Source organism: Phyllostomus hastatus, unplaced genomic scaffold (genome assembly GCF_019186645.2).
Source record: "Phyllostomus hastatus isolate PE091 unplaced genomic scaffold, TTU_PhHast_1.1 phas_contig_17, whole genome shotgun sequence".
Classification (NCBI taxonomy): Eukaryota; Metazoa; Chordata; class Mammalia; order Chiroptera; family Phyllostomidae; genus Phyllostomus; species Phyllostomus hastatus.
The window spans coordinates 40,509,487-40,535,816 of NW_025333664.1; the positions used below are offsets into that span (position 1 = coordinate 40,509,487).

The following is a 26,330-nucleotide window of genomic DNA, read 5'->3' on the forward strand; positions in this document are numbered from 1 at the left end:
TATTTCTTAGGGAATAATGGCAAGGAAAAATATCTGTACATGTTCAGTACAGATGCAACCATCATAACTACATAGTACAAATCAGGAGCAATACAACTTCTTTTCATGAATATTCTCCACCTCAGGTTAGTTGAATCCTCATATACAGAACCCAGGGATACAGAAGTGCAACTGTATGTTATGAATATTTTTGCATGTTACTAAGTATTCTAAAGTGTTATTTTAATAGTTGCAGTTGTCCTTTGACCAGCAACCCCTAATCCTTGATGAGTACTTTGTGCCAAGCATTATGTTCCATGCTCTCTTGCTTGGATTATCTTACCACATTCTCAAAGAAACCTGTGTGTCATTTTCTCCATTTTACAGACAGGGCAGTGTTGGGGGCTGAGGTTAGGAGAGGTTTAGTTGTATAAATGAACATTAAGATAGCAGGGTTTGTGGGAATGGTCATGAAGTCACTTGATTTCTGTATCCCCTCACCTTTAAATACGTTCACTATGGCTGGGTTCTCCCCTACACCTGGATGGAAAGTAGGCAAGTCCCATGACTTCTCTGGTTAATTTTAGGTAAAGTTGTGTGGGTCACTCCAAGTCAAAAAACATGGTCTAAATTCCATAAAATTACATACTTTGTATAATAGTCAAAACTCAATTTTACCCAAAGATTAAAGTTGCCCCACTGCCTGCTGAAGCCTGCTGCCTATAGGAAGCCTGCAGAGTTGGAAGGAGGGCTAAACAGGCCTCTTCTCTATAACTAACCACATTTCCCACTAATATAGCATCTACATGGCTCATTATTAATTAGCTTTTTTTAAAAAAAAGCCTGTTTCTTATTAGTATCTTATTATTTAGCTGTATTTCCACTCCCTCTGACACTGGGGCCAGGGTAGGGTGGAATAGTTGGGGAAGCAGAAAGTCTGTACTTGACCACTACTATTGTAGGATGGCTCCTGTTCTGTGGACTGGACTATTTGTGGCATGTGCTTGAAGTTTCTTCAGAAGTTCGTGTCAACAGGACATCTCACTTGCACTCTCATTTAAGGTGTCAACTCGGACTTTTGGTACTCTAAAGTCCGGCTTTTCTGAGAGTTAAAAAGCTTCTAGAAACCCACTGTCTTGAAATGAAAAAGCAGAAAAGTGACCTGCTTGCTCTCCTGTAGCATATCTGCCCAATGGCCCATTTCTCCTGACTGCTGCCTGTGGAGTCAGGAGGGGCCAGGAGTCAATAGAGACTTGGCAGGAATGAAACTCATCTGTTAATAGGAAATAGTACCCCACCTTGATTACAGCAGTAATATACGCACATATTGCAGACCAGGAAGACCCCTTGTGGGGCTGGCCAATGCCCTCTCGGCCATGGAGGAATGATAGAAACATAGTTCCATCCATTATGAAGTGGTTTTTACATCAGTAAATCCATATTATTGTGAAATGTTACAAGTCTGACTTTTAGGACTTTTCATGCAAGCTTTTAGATGTTATATATGTTAATAAATTCTAGTTTTAAAAGGTAGAATATGCTTTCTTGTAAGATGTGAAAGACTAGAAAAAAAAACCCCAAGGACCTAGAGGTTTTACATTCAAATTGAGTTCAGGTGGTCTGTGGCCATACCACCCTGAATGTACCTGATCTCCCCTGATCTCAGAAGTTAAGCCTGGTGGGAACTCAGGTGGATTAAGTCCTTCATAACTTAGTAATTTTCATAAAGCCATTTGAGTTCAGTTATTACTGTTATTTGCATACTCACCAAATCTGAAGAGAAATGGTATTTGTGTTTGTCAGAGGCAAAGTGTTAAATGTGGGCCTTGGAAACCGAAGTGCCACTATCTAGAGGAGTGGTCTTATGTCCTCCCTGCCAGCTTGGCCCAGGGATAGGGGTTTGCCCCCACCATGGGTTACCCCCTGTTAGAAAAGCAGCTTGAGGTCTTCAGTCCTTACTTCCTCATGCTGCTGTCTTCTGGGGTCAAACCTCTTCAAGGAAGTATAAAAACCTTTACCCTGTATATTGCCTCAAGACCATTAAGTTTAGTCAAGATTACTGATGTTATGATCTCCATAGTAACCAACTTAATAAACAAGAAAAAACAAAAAGGATGACTTAAAAACAGAAAAAATAAATAAAGTAGTATAGAAATAGAGTGGGAGCCATAAAACTTTTATTGCTACTTGTTTGAGATACCAAACATGACTCAACTATAGTGCAGGCAGGTTTGAGCCATTCAGGTGGTTGAAACACATGGTAACAAATATCAGTTATACACTATACCAGTGCTCCTACTTCTTGCACTCTTCAATCATGTCCCAGCTTTTGTTTTAATATAATTCATTGCATTGAAATGATCACCATGTTAGTTGTTATAATTGAGGTTTTATGGTAGTTTATGTATTTAACCAAAAGGAGCTGTGCTTCCAGGGAGCCACCCCAGGTAGCACTTTCTGGTCACCAGAGTGAATCCCTGCTGGTCAAATCCACCCCACCCACCATCACTACCGTGCTTTCATGCTCAGTATAGTGCTTCCATGAAACCAGAGGTAATTGTTGATTTAAAAAATTGAACTGGGTATTATCTATCACAAGTTATAATTTATGAGCAGGTCACAAAGATGGTCTGAATAATTTCTTGTGGAAGTATATACAGTTGACAACTGTTTTATTTGTTTACCAGACAGCCTCACTCCTTACCCAATGGGTTTTGGGTCACTCACTCTGTGGGGGCAGGACAGTGGAGAGTGGTCCCCCAGACCATGTGACTTATAACAACTCACCACTCCCTGCAAGTCACCAATAGAGACAGGCACATAGATAGATACACACCTGGGTGGCGTGATTTACCTCAAAGGCAGGAGCAAATGCCAGAGGTTGAAGAAGTTTGGGCAGTTGGGTTCAACTCTTTGCCTACTGCCTTGTCCATGCCCTTGACTCTGTATCCCTATTGTCTTTTCATTTGGAGGCACCTACCTTTCTTCCTCATGAGGATATTTGTACCATCTCCCCTCTCCCTGTGTGTTCTGCTCTGTGGAAGCCATTTGCTCTGGAAGATACTGCCTGAGTCCTAAGAAACATTGACACCACTCAGAACAGTCATGCTGAGACCTAGGTTCCCTTGAGCACAAAGAGAGATAGAACATGTGTCCTGGCTTCTCCTACCCAGCTGGCCCACCTTCTGGGGATACACCCTTATTGGAATGTACATAACAGCCACAGTACACCAGGCCCAAATTTCAAAAAAGTATTTAGGCCCTGAGTAATCAAATGCTTTTATTTGATGTTGTTTTTAACTATGGGCTTATTTCAGCTGTATAGAAGTATACATGAACATGATGAAAACAAGAAGGAAATATATACAAACAAATATGGTTCTGTTATAGTGCTAGTGTTAGGGGAGTTTTTAAAAATGTTTTGAATATTATTGCCTTTGTGAAATAAAATATAACAATGCATTATGCAATGCATTATTACTATTCAATTAGTTTCATTACATTTTTTTTTCAAATAAAAATGCTACAAATAAAAACAAGCAAAGTCAGTAGAAATATTAATAATAGTTAATATTTGTTGAGGGTTTGTTTAAAGATTTTATTTATTTATTTTTAGAGAGAGGGGAGGAGAAGGAGAGAGGGAGAGGAACATCAATGTGTGGCTGCCTCTCGAACACCTCCCACCAAAACCCAGCTTGCAAAACAGGCATGTGCCCTGACCAGGAATCAAACCAGCAACCTTGGTTTGCAGACCAGCACTCAATCCATTGAGCCACACCAGCCAGGGCAATATTTGTTAAGTTTTATATGGGAAAGGTACTATTATATATTCTTTATAAGAATTAGCTTATCAATTCCCCCAAACCATCTATGGTCTTACTGATAAACCACATAGGTTTCAAACCTTATCTTCTAAAATATTTCTGATGGATCTCTCTCTCTTTCTCTCTCTCTCTCTCTCTCTCTCTCTCTCACACACACACACACACACACACACACACACACACAGAAAGTATTCACAGTCACCATCTAAAATTGGCCCTAAAGAAATGCTCAAATTCCTCATTTCATATACATTTACACACAATTGACTCCCAGAGCACAATGGGTGACAAGAGCCTGATTCTGGAATTTCCTGTTCCTCACCCTTGCCTCTCCTGTCCAGGTTGCTCTGCCAAAAGCCAAGTGGGTTTGTCATTCCCTAAACCTGCTTCTCTTTCTGACCACATTGTTTGTCCAGGTGTTCTGTTCTTTGTCCTTAACTCTCACATGCATCATAGTTTGGACCTGCCTTTCATGGAATCATTCCCTGCCTTTGCATGGACAGGCTCCTTTGCCCTGAATCCTGCCTCAACCCATGGGTCGAGGGCCTGTTCCTGGTTAAGAAGTTTGGAGATAGAGACTGAATTTATGTCATTTGTTCCATCAGTATTTATTGTATGTTGATCCTGTGGTGAACCCTGCTATTGGCACTGGGGCTGCAGTTGTAAAACATGGGCAAATTGCTGCTGCCTGGTGCCTGCATTCTAGTGGAGAAGTCTGACAATGGAACAATGGACAGACAGACAAGGATGCTCCATGCCAGATGGCAGCAAGAAGAAAGCCCAGCAGGGAATGGAGAGTGAAGGACAAGGGTCAAGAAAACTTCTTCAGTAAGAGTCATTTAAACAGAAGCCTGGTCTGATGGGGCAGAGGGATGGTGTGAGGGTGGGAGGAAGGAGCTGGTTTCATATCTTCCTTCACACTGTCAGAAACCCAGCCTGTCCCTGGGCCTGTTCCTAGCCCCTGTGTGAAACCCCCCCTCCACATGGGCATACACCTGGTGGATGTAGCATTGATGCTTTGGCTTTTATTTCACTTTTTGAAAAATTTATTTTTAATCCTCACCCAAGGATATGCTTTTATTGATTTAGGGAGAGAGAAAAATGGGGAATGAGGTTGAGAGACAAAGAGAAAGAGAGAGAGAGAGAGAGAGAAAATAAGAATGCCCCAATCAGGGATCAAACCTGCAACATTTTTGGTATATGGGATGAAGCTCCAACCAACTTAGCCAGGGCTATTTCACAATTTAAAAAAAAAATTCAAGCAAAATTCCCATCAAATGCAATTAAAATATTTAAAATTATGTTCTTAAAACAACTCCCCCTTTTTTTTCAATCTTGCATACCTTGCTCAAAGCAGAACTAGAGCTATGTGTGATTGTAACTCCCCTTCAAGTGGCAATTTCTATTTTTAATAAAGAAAAAGACAGTGGCCTCAGATAAGAGTTTAGAGTTTTAGGAATCCAAATATTTGAAAAAAAAAGTTAGGTATTTTACCTAGATGGCAATTGGCCTCCCAGGAATTCCTGGGGAAGGCAATGTAACTGTTAAAGAAAAAGTGACAAAGTAACTGCTATTTTGAAGTCTCTACTTAACAGATGTGTAAAGTATAGAAGTATGCATTATTAAATAATTCCTTATAATATGCTCAAGAATAAGCAATTTGTAAGCCTGTTTACGTTCTTACCATCTGCGTACATTTTGTCACCCATCTGTTTCATGTAATTATGTAATTATCAATATAAGGAAAGAATAGGTGATATAATTAACAAGAAAAACTGAGCCACACTAAAGAGTAAAATGACATGCATCTGTTGAATTGCTTTTGTTTCTCTCCCTGCATTGTTCACTGTTTTTTCATTTCACAATTGCAGGCTGTCAGCTTGTGTCATACCCCCAGAAGACCTGTTTTTGCTATGGTGCTCTCACCACCCCCCTCTAACAAGTAGTGTACAGGGCCAGAGTGATTAATAAAGTATAGAAACTGACACAGCTTTGAAAGAAATGAGCAAGGCCTTCTTGGGGTTATTCCTTGATTTTCTACCCTTGATAGTCATTTCCAGAACATGTAATGTAACAGCTAGAATTTCAGGAAGTATTTAGATTAATTAGTGACAGATGGAAGGACAGGACAAGTGTATGACCCCTTCATAGGAAATTAGCTAAACAAACTACTTTAGAAGAATTCCCATACTTGGTTGCTTTTGTTTTAATGTGCAGGCTCAAGCAATAAGTTATTTCATAATAGTACAAGAATCTCAGTGGGTTGGGTTAATGTCCACATATTCCCACTAGAGGTGACCATTGGAGTAGTTCCTTCCTGTGATGGAGACTTGTCAGCACACACTTGGGTGACTTTCTCACACCATGCTATGCCCCCACCACCACTCCCCACTACTTATGGACAGTAGAGGGATGCACTTGTGTGGGAGTGGGGGGGGCATCACAGCAATCTCTCCATTCCTGTGAGCCCCACCCCCATGCCCCATGCTCCAAAGGATAGGTGCTCCCCACAGAGGTTCTCCCCCATCACCTGAAGAAGCTGGCATGTGAAGAGGGAAAAACTTCCTAGACCCATGTAGCTGACAATCTCTATTGGAGGGAAAGCACTGAAATCCCAACACTTTCTTCCACTGATTCAACCTTCAGAGGCAGGGCTCCCATGCAGGCCTCCAGACAGGTTCTACAGACCCCACCCCTTCCCATAGGGACAGGCCTTTCAGAGTGCTCCTCTGGCCTCCCTGTTTAAGATGTGTGCCTGGGGCAGGGATAAAACTACAGAACAGCTCTCAACAAGGAATTAAATCCAAGTGCTGCATAACACTATATAATGCTGCAGGACAGCTCTCACCAAGGAATTAAATCTCACTCACAAACTTAAAATACAGTCATTTTTTGACTTCTGCCTAAAACTAATGTTTTAAAACAGTGTTGCTCATTAAATATTAAACTTACTGTGTTTCCTCTTGCTAGGTGATCATTTTGTGTGTTGACATTGTGTTGTTTTAAGAATGTGTCCTTATAGCATCCAATGACAGAGCCTTTTAGCAGGTTGTCTAGGTGCAGACTTTTTTGCAGGTTGACCTGCAGGAGGAGGCTTATAATAGGGCAGCACTGGCTTCCCTTCTTCATTGTTCTGTGTCCAGGAAGAAAATAAATAACTAGTTCACACCTAGTTTTTTCTTTTTTTCCTTTGAATCAAGCAGCATTCTTTGATAAATCCTCCATAAAGCTAAAGCTAGTAACAATTCCTAAAACTGTCTGTATTTTGAATTATTTCCGTGAACTTTTTTTTAAAGCAGTGGATACCTATAGACCAAGCTTATAGGAGAAAATTACTGGGCACCCTGTAGAGAAACAATTTTAAAGGAGTAAGTAATGGGGACAAATGTGGTTAGATTGCTCAAGGGATTTGGTTAGTTTTAACTTTATATTTGTTTCCTTAATTCAAAGTTAAATTGATTTAGTTGCAACCATAACTGACTAATCCATTAAGAATCTAAAGGAAACAATACTATTTGATTGATAAAGAATCTTTCACTTGTCATTTCTAGTTTTGAAAGGTTTTAACAATGATTTCTTTGTCCAGATACATTTTAGTTTATGTTTTTAAATATTTTTAATGCAAGAACATAGAGTGGTTAATCCTCAATAGAAAATTATTATGAAAGAGCTCTTTACATACACATTATATTCAATTAAAAAAATAAAATTTAGGGAGAAAACTGTACTTGAACAATTAAAATTAAAATAAAAAATAAAATTTAAAAAATCTTTGTACTCTATACTGAACCATATTAAAAATCATTAAAGCTTAAACTAAATGATTTTCACTTAACCTTCAAAAGTGGCATTAATTTTTAAAAGTGGTAACTCTTGCTCAAGATGCTATTGTTTCTGTGTGATGAATGTTTAATGATTCAGTAGTACATGCATGGCTTAAAATCCATTATTTATTGCACCTTCACTTGCCTGGTAAAGGTGATGATTTTATAGCCCCAGCAGTCATGCAAACACATTTATACCAAACCAGTGACTGATAATAAATTTCCTTACTGTAAATGTCAATGGGTTTCATGTGTTGCTGCCATTACATCTTGTTTGGAAGCTGAACTACACAGTCATGGGAGGTGCCAGATGGTATCATTAACACAAATGCTGGGACTGTTTGCTGCTGATGTGCATGTGAGAAATTAAAAGTACGGCGCTGTCTTTGCACTGAAGCATATAAGTGGTACACAGCTATAAAGGCAGCTCCATGTACTTGCCTGCTCCCTTCCATCCCACCAAAGGCATTTCAGGGAATTTTTTTTTTTTTGGAAAGTAATTTTGCATTGAATACATACAGAGTGAGCAAAGGGGAACAGTTTCTGAAGGACTCCTGGTTGACTTTTGTACCTTAGACATCCTGAGAGTCACCCCTCCCACCCTATAGGTGATTCCCCCATGAGTAGCAGGCCAGCTCCCTTTTTAGGCCTGCCTAGCATGGCACTGCCATTTAGCTAAGCAGGATTTATTGCTATGTGGGTCTGCTATTGTTTTATAACTTTAGATATTTTTAAATAAAAACTTACTATTTTAGAAAAGCTTCCATTGAGAGTATGGAATTAGTGTTTTTAAAAAGTGCTGTCAAAATTGTCAGGAACTGGTTCAAAGAATGAGAAGAAAAGAAATTTTCTGTACCAATTCTTTTATACAATGGGTTCTTCTTTTCACAAGAATTAGCAGTGAAACGAAGGCCTTTATTTTTCCTGCTCAGATATAAAATATCTGAATGACGGAAAATAGCCTTCTGTGTTTTACTAAAATGTATCTTTACTTTTGTTCTGCACTGGCCACTCCCATTTGTTGTAGTTCAGCTTCCTTCCGCTAAGGTTTCTGCTAAGCTCTCTACCAACTTCTCTTTTCATTTTAATTTAAAAAGAAGCTGGATTGTTTTATTCTTCCCTGCAAGTCATCTCCTGATCCAAGAGGCTATCACATTGATTACCACCAAATTCCTTTGAACTTTGTTTTTAGTCTTAGCATTCTGTATAGGAATTTTCAGAATGGCTTATTATTCTTTCAAAACAATCCATGTGCATTGCTCTTACAAAAGCTGAGGAAGCCTTTTGGTGTGCAGAATTTTAAAGTCATATGAAAGTGAATACAAACCATTGTTTGCATTGAGATGAAAGAGATATGCTTACTTTCTTCAGACTAATTCAGAGATACAATTGGATATCAACAGAAATAATGAGCCTAATTGAAAAACAAAAACTGTGCATAAAGGCACACCTTAGAAATTAAAACTAGAGTCATGCATTTTATCTATGGAATAACATTCACTAGGACAGAAGTTCTCATGAAAATGAGTTATTTTCTTTGATTGCTGTCATTTTCCTAGCTAATAAACCAGAGGCCTAAAGCAGCAGTACAAATAGCCACACAGCAGACCTGAGCAAACAGCTCATTCCCTGAGGAACAGAAAGTTCTTATTTTCCTCTGTGCCCGGAGATGGGAGATGGCAGTGTGAACATAGTTGGGCCTTGGCTCTCTTTCTCTCTCAGCCTTCTCTCCTGACCCTTCCTCCTCCCCTTGAGACCTTTCTAGGTCTGCTTCCCATATTGCACATGCAGGACCATTCTGCTTTCTCAGGACATCATCTGAAAATGCATGTATAGAGATAGATCTATACTTCAGTTGCATGTGTCATACCCTTTTAGACCTTTGCACTGGCTTTTCCCTCTTATCCAGAAAGTTGTCTCCCTTGTCCACCTGGAATATTTTACTGATCCTTCTAAATCCAGGTCAGGTGTCACTTTCTTCAAGAAGCCTTCCCTGACTTCCATGCTGTCCTAAATCAGCCGCATGTCAGCTGATTCCATGACTTCCCAACTGAGTCCAGAAGAGCTGCCAAGCTCAGCATAGACTAAACTGCTATCCCAAAAACCATTAGGTAGACGTATGCTTGTTCTTTTAATCCACTAAATTTGGGATTGGTTTGTTAAACTGCAATAGCTTCCTGATACACTGCTCATATTACATATACTGAATTTTAGTTGTTTACATGTCTATCTCCCGACCTAATAAGAATTCCTTAAAGACAGAAACCAGGCCTCATTCTTACTTCAGCACTTAGGTCAGTATTTTACATATGGCAGACGTTTGATATGTATTTGTTTAATTGAAATTGTTGAATTGAGCTCTATGTTAAAGTTTTAATGCTAGAATTTTAGACCATCAGGATACTGAATGGGTTATCCTAATGCCCTTAGAATCAATCCACATATCCAACTGCCTTTTCTACCAGCAAGTTGCTAGAATATTGTGCTAATTTGTGATTTTGAATAATACGAGTCAGATAATTGATTCTGCAAACTATTTCCCTGCTTTTTGCTGTGTGCTTACCCTGGAGAAGTCATTTCTCCAGTTTATAGCCAACATTGTATTTTAAGTTGATACCTAGAGGGCCCAATAGCTGAAACATAACAGACAGGATTCAGTTAGTGTGATACAAAGGCTCAGAGGACATATCTGTACACTTGACACTGCCTTAGGTGGGAAGGATTTGAAGTCATTTGAGGGTATCTTGTTACACATGCTAGAAAGCCCTAATTTGGGCTTTCAATAAATCCCAACCCCAATAAATCTCTACATCTCTGAAAAGCCAACAATGGATCTCCCTTGCCAATGTTTGTGTATTGCATCAAAGTAATCATATTTTTAATGAATATGTAAGCTACTTGTTTGGGCTGTTACTTAATTAAAAACAAATGAATTAATTACATTTATCAAATCTAAGATGCTATCAATTATAAGATGTACCTTTATTTTATGTACTATTAAGGAAACAAAAATGTAGTCAATTAAACTATGATACAATGTTTTAATGAGAATCCTGAACAGAATATGAATGACTTAGTCATGTAAGTCTTATTGCTTTCAAATTTCTTTTATTGTTTCAGAGAGAAGAGGCAATTTACATTCCTTTCAAATGCATTGTTCCCTGTGTGATGGGAAAAAAAACTTTTTCATATGTCTCAGTAACAAAATGTAACACAGTTTCATCTACTTGTGGGTATCTTTCATCCTTTATTTGCTCCTATAAAGCACTCAATTATTGCATGGCAAGAAAATGTGGAATTACAGCCATTCCTCCAATGACTAATATTTGCCACACTAATATCAAATTTGTACCCCGCTGCTCAGTTTCCGGGCTTTTATGGGAACACAGTAAATGTTCATTTCAATGCCAGATCATGCTGTAATCTTTTTTAACATATTGTCAGCAGCAATTTAACTCAACATGTGTTGTCACATAATTCACATCACTCTCCAAAGTGATGACAATGAATAACCCTGATCAAGTCACCCATGCACTGGAAAGGACAACTATGCCACTACCTGGCTGACCACATGGTTAAGATGACATTGATTGTGAAGCTAATTTCAGGGATGCTAACATGGAAAGAAGGTGCTTCCTAGAATTGATAAAATTCTGTAAAGTCACTCAACTAAACTTCCAAAACACTTTTTTTTTCTAATATAAATGTATAAGAATGGTTGCAAGTGAATGACAGAGTGACATCATTTTAACTTTTTAAAGTGTGCAAAATAATGATAAGAGCCAGGTGGTGACTATGGGTTTGGGAGAGATGGAGTTGATAAGATAAATATTTTTAAATATTCACATTAAGGAAATTTACTTGTTGAATTATAGAGGCTTAAAGGAACTATAGCAAAGTCCCCTAGTTCAAAGTCCCCAAATCCATTCCTTTAGCCTTAGTAGTGCAACCTCATCTATACATGCATGCACCTAAGAGCATATACTTCCCACCTCCCTTGCACCTGATATGACCATATAACCCAGTTTTGGCTCCTGAAATAGAAGTAACTGTTGGAATGGGAATTCTGGAAAGGCTGCTTAATGGGAGTGGCTCAACTTTTATTCTTAACTGCCTTCTCTTTCGGCTGCCCGTAACAAGAATATAATATCTGATTCCCAATAGCCGTCCTGGGCCATCCTTGAAGGTGGAAGCTTTGAACTAGGATGGGGAGTAAGGCAGGTAGAAGTAAGGCATCCTAGGCCTTTGATAAGTTTATGGCACTGACTCAATAGTCCTAGACTACATGTTTCCAGATTTTTTTCTTTTTTTGTTGTTTTTGCATAAAGGAGAAATTACCTTTTATTCTGTTTAAGCTACTGTTTTCTGTTTAAGCTGGGTTTTCTGTTAATATGCAGCCAAGGCCAAACCTAATTGATAAAGGAGCCCTCTTTTTTCAGTCAGGGTTCCATCTATGTGAGTGAATGGCTCAAGGGCTGTTTGCCTGGGATAATATGAAGAATGTAAAGGAATTAAAGGCATCATAGTTCTTTTAAAAACAATAAGAATTCTTCATGGGTAATATTACTAACAATTTTACAGAGGCAAACAGTTTCCAAACATTTAATGAGTGCCTGGGGTATGCCTGATGCAGTGATGGGAATGCTACAGTAAGCAGATCCTGCAATAACCACAACCAACTTTTTGCCCTTTTAGCACAATTTTGAGTATGCTATTTACCATGTTAAGAAAGCAAGCCAGAGAGTGTCCTTAAGTCATCATTGCTCTCAGAAGATACCGCAGATTGAACAGTGTGCATTTTTCTGAAGTGCTGGAGCTACAAAAAATGTTAGCATCTCCCTGTTCCCCAAAAGAGGAAAGTTGAGAGAATCCTTCATAATATGAGGCTCAAAACCATGGCATCTTCCAGACAGCCTTCTCATGCTCTGCTCAGAGAACTGATGGCATTCATACCATACTTTGAGCCTTTTAATTAGTTAAGCAGAAAGGCTTTTCAAAATTGCATTTCATATCTGTGGAAAAGATTTTCAACTTATTGGTTCTTTTTTTAAGTATATTTTATTGATTATGCTATTACAGTTGTCTCATTTTTTTCTTCCCTTTATTCCCCTCCATCCTGCACCTACCCTCCTGCCAGCATTCTCCACCTTAGTTCATATCCATGGGTCATACATATAAGTTCCTTGGCTTCTCCATTTCCTATGCTATTCCTAACCTCCCGTCTGTTTTATACCTACCATTTATGCTTCTTATTCCCTGTACCCTTTCTCCCAACCTCCCCCCTTTACCTCCCCACTGATAACCCTCCATGTGATCTCCATTTCTGTGATTCTCTTCCTGTTCTAGTTGTTTACTTTGTTTTTTTTGTTTTGTTTTGTTTTTAGGTTTGGTTTTTGGAGTTGTGAGTTTGTTGTCATTTTACTGTTCATAATTTTGATCATCTTTTTCTTAGATAAGTTCCTTCCACATTTCATATAAGCGATTGGTGGTGATGAACTCCTTTAACTTGACCTTATCTGGAGGCACTTTATCCTCCCCTCCATTCTAAATGATAGTTTTGCTGAATATAGTAATCTTGGATGGAGGTCGTGGCCTTTCATGACTTTACTTCTTTCCAGTCCCCTTTTGCCTTCAAGGTTCTTTTGAGAAATCAGCTGATAGTCTAATGGGAACTCTTTGTAGGTAACTGTCTCCTTTTCTCTTGCTGCTTTTAAGATTCTCTCCTTATCTTTAATCTTGGGTAATGTAATTATGATGTGCCTGGGTGTGTGCTTCCTTGGGTCTAACTTTGGGGCTCTCTGAGCTTCCTGGACTTCCTGGAAGTCTATTTCCTTTGCCAGATTATGAAATATGAAAGTTCTCCTTCATTATTTATTCAAATAAGTTTTCAACTGCTTGCTCTTCCTCTTCTCCTTTGACACTCCTATGATTCAGATGTTAGAATGTTTAAAGTTGTCATGGAGGTTCTTAAGGCTCTCCTCATTGTTTTGAATTCTTGTTTCTTCATTCTGTTCTGATTGAATGTTTTTTTTTTCCTTTTGTTCCAAATTATTGATTTGAGTCCTAGTTTCCTTCCCTTCACTGTTGGTTCACCATGTATTTTTCTTTATTTCACTTTGCATAATCTTCACTTTCTTCTCCATTTTGCGACCATACTCAACCATTTCTGTGAGCATCCTGATTGCCAGTGTCTTGAACTCTGCATCTGATAGGTTGGCTATCTCTTCATCACTTAGTTCTATTTTTGGAGCTTTGATCTAATCTTTTATTTGGGCCATATTTCTTTTTCTCATAGTGCCTATTACATTTCAAGGGGGAGAGCCTTAGGTATTTGCCTGGCCAGGGCAACCCAGGTCACTGTGCTGTGGTGCTATACCTGGGGAAGTGCCAGAGAGGGAACATTGCAGCTTGCTAGGCTCTTGGCTGACTTTCAGTAACTTCCCCTGCTACCCACAGGCAAATTAGGCCCTTCTGATGCTGACTCCCAGGTGGGTGGGCTTCTGTATGTTGTAGGAACCTGTGGGTCTCTCCAGCTAACTCTCCTGTGAGGCTGGGAGTTTCTCTCACCGCTGCAACCCCAACAGGTTTTTACAGTCAGAGGTTTTGAGGCTTTCTTTTCCTGCGCTGGTACCCTTGGTTGAATGGTCTGTCTTGCTCCCCAGTTGTTCCTCCCTGTTTATCTGCACACAAATGGGCGACCACCTGGTCTGCCAGCCACCTTGCATGTGTCCTCTCTGACCCAGCTGCCTGTCTCTGCACCTCCTACTGTTCTGGACAAATGTTTCTTCTTTAACTCCTTGGTTGTCGAACTTCCAAACAGTTTGATTTTTCTGGCAGTTCTGATTATTTTTTTTATTTTAATTTGTTGTTGTCTTTCATTGGTTGTACGAGGAGGAAAAATATATCTATCTATGCCTCTATCTTGGTCGGAAGTCTCCAGTGGTTGTTTTTGAAGTTTCTGTAGCTTCTTATCCTTTATTTACTTGGTAAATATTGCAATACTTTGCCCCACAGAGGTGTACTTGTAAACTTGAAACTAACACAGTTATAGCACTATTAATAAGTCATCTTTTTTAAATCAAATTGGGAAGCAGAGGGTTTCTCGAAAAGGGAGAATTAAAAAGCATAGGTAAAAAATTACATTTGTAAAGCAAAAATAAGATTATTAAAAATTTCAAAAATGCTGTTCCTAATGGTTTTGAATCTCTCCATCTTCCATTTTCCTTGCATTGGCAGAGCTCCCTTTGAAGTCTTTGGAAGCTTTCTTTAAGAAAAAAATATATATACATGGGTGTGGAGCTGAAGACTGAGCTCATTGTTTTGCCCTTATAAAATGTGTTTTTCAAAGACTTGCCTTTCATATTGCAGATGGGAGAGAGGATGTACAATTTTACCTTGTGTAACATCTTTGCCTGAAAAGCTCAAAGTATTTGTAGACTTTTTTAGTGAATAGTTCCCATGTTTACCTGCTGAGGAAGGAAGAGATTTGTGTAATTTACTTCCATTTTATACCTGAAGAAACTTACAGTTAATGAAAAGAGGCTCAGAATTTCATCCAGTAGCAAAACTAAGAAAACCAGCCCAAACCTTGCCACCAGGCTAATGATGCCTAGTCTAATGATGCTGGAGGTTAAATATGACCTCTAAACACAGTGGTATGATTAGAAAAAAATCACCATACATATTGTCATGTTCCATTTTAGTATAAACTTTGCATTTATTAGGTAGAATCATTTGTATTTATTTTGGTTTTCTAGTTTACTAGCCTCTTTGTAATTTTAGGAACTTCTATTTTGATAATGTTTTTATAGTCATTCTAGCTCATTCTAAGTAGATAGGGGAAACCAAACCATTAGAAACACAGAACTCACATATATGTATATCAGATAAAATTATATTTTTACCAATTTTTTGTACACACAGAACAGCTAGGAAACATGCATAGAACTCAAAACTATGTATTTAACATCTCTTCATAAGCCTGTGGGAATTATGGCATATCTCAACTGAGCATGTACATCAACAATGTTTTTACTAAAAAGATAATGAATCCTAAGTAGTTCTAATTATATCTAAATCATTTGGTCATTTAAGCAACTGGAAAACAAGCTAAAATAATTTAAATTGGGGAGTTCTGGCCAAGATGGAGGCATAGGTAGAGACCCTTCGCTTCTTCAAATAACCAAAAGGAGGATACCAACCAATCTGAAATCAGTAAACAACCAGGAGCGCCAGAAAATCAAAATACATGGAACTCTAACAACAAAGGAATTGAAGAAAAAATCAACCAGAACAACCAGACCAGTAAGGTAGCATACTGCGCAAGCTGACTCAGAAAAACCTTTGCGTTGCAGAGGACCTTGGGGGTGGGGCTGACTGCCAAGTTTGGCGGGCTGCTGGAGAAGGGCTGACTTAAGGGGACTCAGAGGTAGCTGTGGGCTATGGTAGTTGCTGAGGTAGGAGAAGCTCCCAGTCTCACACAAGAGTTTATTGGAAAGTGGGCTACAGCCCAGCAGGCAAGCTGCACTGTTCCCTCTCTGACTCTGCCCCCAACAGGCAGCACTATGGTGAAGCAAAGAGGGTTGGCCTGCCTAGGTGACTACCTAAGGCCCTGCCCTCCTTACAACATATCAGCAGCACCAAGGCAAAGAAATATGGCCCAAACGAAAGAACAGAGTAAAGCCTCAGACAGAAAGCTAAGTGAGGAGGAGATAGCCAATCTCTCTGATGGAGAACGTAAAGCCATGGTAATCAAAATGCTCACAGATCTGATTGAGCTTGGTCGAAAAATGAAAAAACAAATGAAGGATACCCAAAGTGAAATAAAGCAGAATGTTCAGGGAACCAACAGTGACAGGAAGGCTACTAGGCCTCAAAGCAACGATTTGAAACAAAAGGAAAAAATAAACCCATCCAGAACAAAATGAACAGACAAGAACTGGAAAAACTGAAAAGACTTTTACAAACCTCTGGGACAACCTGAAATGTTCCAATATCCGAATTATAGGGGTACCCGGAGGAGAAGAGGAAGACCAAGAAATTGAAAACTTATTTGAACAAATAATGAAGGAAAACTTCCCAAGGCTGGTGAAGGAAATAGACTTCCAGGAAATCCAGGAAGCCCAGAGTTCCAAAGAAGTTGGACCCAAAGAGGAACACATCAAGACACATTATCATTAAGTTATCCAAGATTAAATATAAAGAGAGAACCTAAAAGCAGCAAGAGGAAAGGACAGAGTTACCCACAAAAGAGTGCCCAATAGACTATCAGCTGATTTCTCAAAAGAAGCCTTGCAGGCAAGATGGGGCTGGAAAGAAGAATTTGAAGTCATGAAAGGCCAGCACCTACATCCAAGATTACTCTCTCCAGCAAAGCTTTCATTTAGAATGGAAGGGCAGATAAAGTGCTTCCCAGATAAGGTCAAGTTAAAGGAGTTCACCATCACCAAGCCATTATTATATGAAATGTTAAAGGGACTTATTTAAGAAAAAGAAGATAAAAAATATGAACAGTAAAATGACAACAAACTCACAACTATCAACAAATGAACCTAAAAGAAAAGAAAAACAATGAAAACAAAAACTAAGCAAACAACCAGGACAGGAACAGAATCAGAAAAATGGACATCACATGGAGGGGTTTCAGTGGGAAGTGGGAAGGGAGGAATAGGGTGGAAAAGTACAGGGAAGAAGAAGCATCGTTAGTAGGCATAAGGTAGATGGGGAGAGATAAAAAATGGTACGGGAAACGGGACTCAAAGAACTTATATGTACAACCCATGGATGTGAACTAAGGGTGGAAGGGAATGCTGGAGAGTTGGGAGGAATGGGTTGGGGGGGACAGAGGGGGAAAAATTAGGGAAAACTAATAGCATAATCAATAAAAAATATTTTTAAAAAACTTTACCTCCTTGGGAAAAAATAATAAATTGGTAGAAATCATGTCAACATCCTTTAAGAAAGGCTAATGAAATATAAAGTTAATATATCTATTCTTTCAACATTTGTCGAATGTCCAAAATTATGGCAGGAATGATTCAGATAAAACAAAACAAAACAAAACAAATACCTCAATAAAACAAAGGTGTAATTGTCGACTTTAGGAAATAAATTGAGGCAAGCAAACCAAATAAATTAATAAAAGTAACTGAAACCTTTCCAATGCCTTGCTCATTCACATGAACAAAGTATTTTGTTTCAGAAGTTCATAGGAAATTACAGATACATAGTTTAAAAATTAAACACATGCTCATTTCAATTTTCTATTTTCTCAGCTCTCCTCTCCTCCCACCTGACATTGTTTTTTCCCCTCAGAATCCTTCACTCTCTGTCACCTTCCCCCACCTACAGTTCAGCTCTAGAATTTCCTAAAAGGGGTCTCCCATATTATCATTCTGTTTTCTCTTGCTTATGGGATAGGACTTAAGTTTGTATTTTAAACTCATTATGAGGCAGGAGGTAGTCAGGAAGGAAGCTCCCGAGGCCCCGCAGGGCTGAGGTAGAAAACACCTATACATGACAAAGACCCCCTAAGACGGGTTGTTCCTGTTTTCTGGGATAACTCTGAATCATAGAATGCGCCTGCGCACTACCCCCTGATTCATTATAATATCATTATAATGAAATAACATTTTGGGACTCCCTTCTCCAGTAGCCAATCAAGAAAGTCATGGGAAACCACACATGCGCAGTAGCTTTGAAATCCAACTCCTTGTACCTGCGCAGGAAAAGCCCGCCAAAGACTAGCAGGAGGGCTTCTGCCCCTATAAGAATAGAATCCCCCAGCCCACGTGCCCTTTTTTCCTCTGCTCAGAGCTGGCTCACTCCTGTGTCCTGTGGTGTGTACTATCACTTAGTAAACCTCCCCTCTTTCTTTATGCTATAAACTTTGTGTGTTTGGTTCAATTCTTTGTTCTCGATCACTAAGAACCTGGTTACCTGTGCACACCTGTGCACACCTGTGACAATTATGAGACTCATCATCAATTGTAAAAAGTCAGCTTACACACCATGATATATGGTTTATTCCTTCTTGCTGGAGTATATATTAATTTCTACCTTTAAAATAATCCCTAGGTAGAAAAGTGCTAATGAGTATCATTAGAAAGATAGAATCATAAATGTCTTAATGGACATAGAGTTAAAAATTGGAGTCCCCATTCATCACTGGTGTGGTATGTAGCCAACTAGCTTACAGAGTCTCCTCTATTTTATCTTTGAAATAATTTACTATTACAAGGCACATATAACTTTTTTCTATAAAATGGGTCAATAGATACGGCTCTTATTTTTACTTTACTATTAAGGAAGTAAAAAACAAAAGCAAAAACCCAAAACAGGATCTCTAATGCATGGGACATTTTTGATAGATGCTGAGACCAAGAAAAGGAGGCTTGGACTGGCCCCAGAGGGGTCAGAAGGCCTTCCAAACACATTTTTCTTTACCATGAAAACCTGCAGTTTGAAGGAATGTAAAGGAAAGAAATATTCTGCTTCCCTACAAAAATGACTTGTGCTTCCTCATACAGGCAAAATAAACCCTTTAGAAAGCCGCAGATGCAGTCTTCATTTGCAGTGTCATGGATAAACATTTCCAGGCTGGCAAGAATTTTTTTCAAGGCATTTAAAAACCATCTATCATAAATAAATAAATTAATTAATTAATTAAATCCCATCTATCCTAGCAAAAGAAAAGTGTGGGTTTTTTCAGGTCACTCCATCATACCTGATGATGAATATGTTTTTAATTAAAGCCTGTGCACAAAATTGAGCTTACTGAGAGTCTTTGTGATCACTCCCCAGAGACACCCACCATCAGTGGTACTGATGTTAATTCTTGACACCCCAAGGCCACGTTGTGTATTCAGTGGTTAGAAGGGTGATTTCTGAGGCTTGGCAGCTGTTGGTGTGAAAGCTATTGTGTGGGAAACAAAAGCTATTCTGTTCTGTTCCCCAGCTGCCTTTGTATCTTTGATACAGGAACTGTTTCTGAAATAGGGTATGATTCTTTACCAGGGAATTTCATTACTGCCCATACACTTCTGGACAGCAGAAGGGAATGTCTGAACATAGCTCCTAGGGGAAGAATCTTGGGCTGTGACCTCTGTTAAGATCTTTGCATTTTAATTCTGTTGATTAGACCCATGATTAGATGCCATCATACCAACAACTATGCTTCCTAACTTCCTTTTCCTAAACCACCAGACCCAAGGCTGGCTAGAGTGAATTTGCTGCCAGCCTGCTTGTCTTGGAAATTAATCAGAACACAGTATATAGTAGCAACAACATGTACCAGTATTAACTAGTTTTCTCTCAGAATTCCTTATTGACCTGTCCTGGGAAATTCTCATAGAGCAGATCAGAGTGATAGTTATTTGAAGAGCAGACACTTTTCACCCAAATGGTATACGAATATTCGTTATTATTACTATTTAGAAAAAGTACCAGTTTACAAGGTTTTCAGTTGCATATAAAAGAAGCAAACTGATCTAACCAATCAAGGAAATGTAGTGGGTGGTGTCATTCTCCCCAGCCATTCCTCCCTCCATCACTGGGCTGTGCCCTTGCTATGTGACTTTGAAGTTCCTATCACTATAGGTGAATCTACTTCCCCATCTCATGGAATTTGGGCTTAGCCACATAACTTTTGCTTTGACTAAGCTGAAGAAATATTGCTTCTCATTTTTCATACTTCTACCACTGCCTTGAGAAAAACACTCCCCAGCTATCACCCATCAAGAAAGATAAGAGAGATATGAGGCCAATCTGGAATCTGCAGGTCAGAACCAAGCCCAGGTGAATCCAGCCTACTTCCAACTGACCTAGCATTGCGTGAGTGAGAATGGATGACAGTTGCTTTAAGCCAATGCTTAAATGTTTTAGGATTGTTTGTTATGCAGCACTATTGTGGCAATAGCTGACTGATATTTATTACTCATGTAACTGATGAGTCCAAAGGTAGTGTGGACTTCAGGTAGTGTTTAAAAGAATTCCTGTTCTATTTCTTTGTGATTCTCTTGAGACTTCAACTAAGGGTAGTTTCCCTCTTGCTGGTATGTTGACTGTATCATTTCAGGCTTCACATCTGTACCCAGTACCATCTGAAAGGCAAAAGGCTTCTCTTCTCTTCTCCAACCAGCATACAAAAGTCCTGAGCTTCACTATGATTAGGTCAAAGTAAATCATGTGTCTGTCCTGGGCCAATTGTTGAGCATGGAGTTGTGGGATTATTTAACTTGGTTTATGTCAGTCAGAGTCCTCTCTTAAAGATGGGAGTGGGCTCAATCTCTCCCAAAATCTATTGTGTGCTGCTTTCAAGAGGGGAGTGGGGGTAGAACAGATGCTGAGAGACATGAGGAGTGTTAATAATGGAGTCTAAAATCTCCAAACTTTGTTTTAAATTTCTATTCATAAATTATTTTTCTCAAGACATTTTTCTACCTCTATGTTTCTACAGTAGCTAGAGCTAGAGAGAGGGGATTTATCTTCTAGAGTTAACCTGTTACATGGGAAATGGCAAAACATGTGGCCATACCCATGCCACTTTACACACTGGAAGCCGAGAGCCCAGCTTTACGTAGGACCTTACCGTTAGCTCACTGTACTCCCTACTCCTGATATCACAGGATTTTACGAAAATTAATCATAGGTTTAGTTTGGCTTACTAGAATTGAAAGATCTCTGACCTAGAGGATGTTACTGCTGCTGTAATGAGAATTTAACCAAGTAGGGTATTTTCATAAGGATGCCATTCCACTGGTTGCTGGCCTCCATTGTTTCTGATGAGAAGTCAGCTATAGTTCTTGTTATTGTCTAGATACATAGTAAGCATTAATTTAAAAAAATGTGTTGAATTAATGAATTAAAAACAAAGTCTCTGACAGTCTGATGTTTTTTCAAGAATATCCCACCACCTCTCTGAAAAACCTTCCTTTGTACATTTAATGCCTCCTCCGCCCCTGCTTCACACCAAGCTTCAGCAGGAATATGAGTTGAACAAATTATCGATCCAGATAATTTTTGCAAACATGAGCATTAATGTGATCATTAGTTAGATTCTGTGCTTCTAAGAGTCCTCCCTGAACAACCTTTATCATCCAACATCTTTTTTCCATTTAACAAGTATTTATGTGTCATTCTATAAATACTACTGAACACCTGCTGTGCACAAGGTGCTGTGTTAAGTAAAGGATGGAGAATTGAATAAAAGGTAATGTTTGCCTTCAAGTATTCAACTATTATAATTGTTGTTCAGGTTTCAAGGAAAACTTGGACAGCAAGAAAGACTTGGGACCTTTCATGAAACTCTGCATTCTCAGAAAGCAAAGTGTTTGTCTTCTTGTGGGATTATTTATCTTATTGTCGCTAATCATAAAGCACCTCAGTTCTATATGAAACATCTATCAACATTAGGAAAAAATAATCTAAACCAAGAATTTTGATGTGAACCAGCCTAGGTATAAGGTATATTTCCATATTCTTACATTAATGTCTTAAAAATACTTCCCCATAAATTTCACCATGGTTGTGCATTTGCACTATTCAGTTTGATTTGCTGATAATGTGCTAGTTAAATAATTCCACATAATTTCCCATTTGAGATTATAGATTCATCTACATTTTCTTCAAGTCCCTCTTTTTGTATTTTTTTTCAGTTGAGTTATGCCTTGAACCATACAAACAGAAAACTAACGCTGGAACCTAAAATAACTGTCAATGCCAGGATTGTTGTGGTTGGAGCATCCAGTGTTGGAATTTCTTTCCTAGAGACATTGGCATTTTGGTGAGTTTTTTACTTTATTCATTTGTTTTTAAAGGGGCCTTCTCTTCCTCACCTGAGAGGGTCGCTTGAAAAAACAGACCTGAGTTTGTTTATCACCCCACCCACCTTGAAATAGTCTAGACCAGAGATTGGCAAACTGTAGCCCCCAGGTCAAATCTGGCTGGTCATCTACCTGCTTTTGGAGATAAAGCTTTATTGGGTCACAGACATATTTATTTACTTATGTGGTATTTGTGACTGTTTTCTTGATACAACAGCAGATTTGGGTAGCCGCAACAGAGGACTGTATGGCTTTTAGTGTCTGAAATATGTAAATATGTACACTTTCATCTTCACCTTCCCAGAACAAGTTTGCCAACCCCTATTCCATACTTGTGTTGCTCTTGTTGGCAGGCTCATACGCATCATGTGGAGCATCTGTTATAGATGTAGCTGTCCAGACCCCATGCCAGATGTACTGAATCAGAAACTCCCAAGGAGGGTTCTGGAAACCTGTGTGTTAACAGGTACTCCATATAATCAGGCCAGTTTGGGAGCCAGTTTTGACTTTATGCATCACAAACGGGATTGCAGAAATGACAGGCAGGCCAGGACCTTTTTTTCAATCACTGCATTTTGGGTGCCAGGGAACAAAGTAAAACCCTGCAGGGAAGACTGACAGTTGCACTTCTCTTTGATGCTGTTTTCTGTTAATTTCAAAGCACTAAGCAAATTTCCTTTCAGAGCCTGTTTTCTTAATAGGTGGTTTTTGAGGATTCTCAACTCCCTCTGACTAGCTCTCCATACACTCACTGAATCTCAGCACCTCCTTCACAGGAAGAGAGCCCTGGGCTATTGTCCAAGAATTTGACTTCATAGCCTGACATCACTATCACCTGATATGGAACCCTAGATGTATTACTTAACATCTCACAAACTCAGTTTCCTCATTTATTTTTAAAAGTTCCATAGATATTTTTAAAGACCCTGACTTTGGGGAACTACAGATAGCTGAATTAAAAGAATCCAGTTTTTTTCCAAATCTCTTGTTCAGGTTTACATGAGAAACTTTCGCTACTGTTTAAAACTACAAGTGCTAAGAGGCAAGCAGAAGATGGGTAAAAGCAGCCCCGCCATGATTCCTCCAGAATCCAGCAAAACTATCAGGAGTCGGTCAAGGAAAGGGATGGAGGAAATGCTCCCAAAGGTGTTTATGCCTGGTTGATACAGAGTTGAACTAATCCCACATGGTTATTTTGCTCATATGATATCACAATAACCAGATAAAGATTTTTCTCACTTTCCAGTCAGTTTGTTCAGTTATTTGGAACACACCCTTAGTTAACTGTCATTACTTAAATTAGGAACAGAGTTCACAGGACTTAAATATTGTGGTCACTCTACAGTGATCTTTTATTGCAGGAAGGAAATAAAACCACCCAGAAGTGTCCATTTTCCTCTGTGTGCCACATCATAGTTTGAGGGTTTCATTTGTTCTGATGGATCTCTTTTTTTAAAAAAAAGAATTATATAATAATTTTACTCTTTGTACAGTTGCATACAGAGCATTGATAACATTAAACATGAATTTTAAAGATTGTATTTAATTTTTTATTGCCTAATTTCATTTATACTATGTATCTTTTGAATAAAAGCCTTATTTGAGAAATACATCTTGTGAGGATTAAGTAAAAGCAAAGTGTCATCTTTTCCATGTCAAACCATCATGTGGTGGAAAAACTCCAAAATCATGTACTGATAATATTAATAATAAATCATCTTCAGTTCAAACTTTATAATGATTATAAAGAGTTCAAAGAAAAGAAATTTTAGAGAAAAATGAGAAGCCACCCAAATGTCATATTCTTCCACTGATCTTAATGGAAAGTATTTAGTACTGAAAATGCACACTGTAGTGAGCACAGGAGTCTAGCTGCTGACAGTGCTGAGAAATCCATATTCTTATGTTATAGCAAGCTGTTAAAAATTTGTTAATAAAATCGTTACTGTGAAAATCCTTACTGATAAAATTTCAGAATTATCCTTGTATCCCTTGAGTTTATTCTATGAGAATGATATTCAGCTTTTGCTTTGGCTTTGACTGAACATGGCTGTCATTCATGTGTGTCCTCTATACCTCTATTATCCAGAAAATAGAAATCAGTGTTATAAAACAGCAAGAAGAATTCATAAGCTAATGGAAAAGATAAGCAACAGATACAAACAGGCAACTCACAGAAAAGGAAACCCAGATATGATATGCAGTTTTACTAGCAGTTAGAAAACATGAATTAAAAAGTATTGAGACACCATTTTTATACTTGTCAGGCTGGAAAATTTTAAAATTCTGAAAATACCACATTGGCATTGGCAAGAATGTTAGAATAACTGAGATTTTCATATACTGCTGGTTGGAGTATATATTGATACTACTTTAGAGAGCAGCTTGGAATTTTGTTGCTTGTTTTTGTTTGTTTCTTTCCTTCTCACAGGGTTTCTGATGGGTCTCTTTATCTAAGACTGTGAACAGTGAGTTGTTTACAACCATTTTTGAAGGACAAATTATTAGGGTGGAGTTGTGAAATTATAGTAGTCAAGAACTTATCATAAACAGGTTTTAAATATTTTTTTAATTTTGAGAGATATTTATTAAAGCTGCAGACAGTGAAACAGAGGAAGGACTTGGGACAGAAGAAGAAGCAGCAGAAGCCTAGGCAGTGCTCAGCTTTGGCTCCATAGAAACATTACAGGAAAAAAGTAAGCCTAGGTGTGGCTGCTGTTGGCTCACTGAAAAGTCAGAGAAAAGGGAACCTTGGAGACAGGTTCAGGGAATTAGCCGGGGACAAGCTGCCATTGTCCACTGCTCCCCTGGTTGCAAATCTCCTGGGGATCCTTAGAACTTAGGGATAAAAAGCACACCTGAGAGAAAAGAAAGGCGTGGGTATGCTCTGGGAAGAGAGAGTGCCAACAGATGTTAAATCTTATTTAACTAAAGCCCTGGCCAGGTAGTTGAGTTGGTTAGAGTATAGTTCTGATACTAAGACTGTGGGTTCAGTCCCTGTCAGGGCACATACAAGAATCAACCAATGAATACATAAATGGGTCAACAAATTCTCTCTGTCTTATCTATATCAAGTCAATTTTAAAAATCTTAATTTAGCTGTATACTTAGTCACTGCGTTTTGTTTAAGTGATTTCATTAAGACAAATACATATAATTTTCTTTTTGTGGAATTAACTAAGATTTACTAAAGACACATAAATTTTAATATCAATACTTGTTTGATTAAACTCCTCAATTAAGCAGACTTTTTAAAAGCATTTTAAAGCACTCATAATTCTCTATCATCATTATATAGATTACATACACTAAAAATAGACTGGTATCAGTTTACGGATCTCTAATCCTTAAGAGAGGAAATAGTTTTCTCATTATTTTCTCTAATTATTTTAAATTAGCAATCTCTATAATAACCTGCTGCACATTTTACTTTACCAGTTTAACTGCCATTTGAACTAAAGTTTATAAATGATTTGAGCTGGAATGAAATCAAAGAAACACAGTTTTCACCAAAAACTGACCCCCAGTGAAAATAAAATCGGTGTTTTGGAGGCAAGATTCAGAAAAATCTCCTTCCTTATGCTCTAGCACTGTGTTATCTGTGTCAGCTGGGGCACCACTGCTCCTTGTAAATTTGAGGCCTGTACAGCAATTGCTTTTTCCAGAAAGTCTGGTAATTCTGTCATCTGGTGACAAAAGAGACACAACTCTTTGTTCTTATTGGCATGCAAAAAAAAATTTATAAAATGCATTTGGTCTCCTATTCAAAGGACACCAATTCCAGTTGTCATATCCTTCTTTCCCCAAGTACCAAGGTGATACTGGGAAGCTGATATGATTACCCAAAGTCACCAACTAATAACTAGAATGTGGGAAGAGAA

The 26,330-nt window shown here is 38.5% G+C and overlaps 1 protein-coding gene across 1 annotated transcript in view; it reads left to right on the forward strand.

The window, feature by feature from the left end:
• CFAP61 (cilia and flagella associated protein 61) overlaps positions 1–26,330 on the forward strand; it is a 418,587-nt gene that overhangs the window by 250,940 nt on the left and 141,317 nt on the right. The window contains exon 18 of the mRNA XM_045833360.1: positions 22,282–22,409. Coding sequence (XP_045689316.1) covers positions 22,282–22,409 — 128 coding nt within the window. The remainder of the gene's footprint in view (positions 1–22,281; positions 22,410–26,330) is intronic.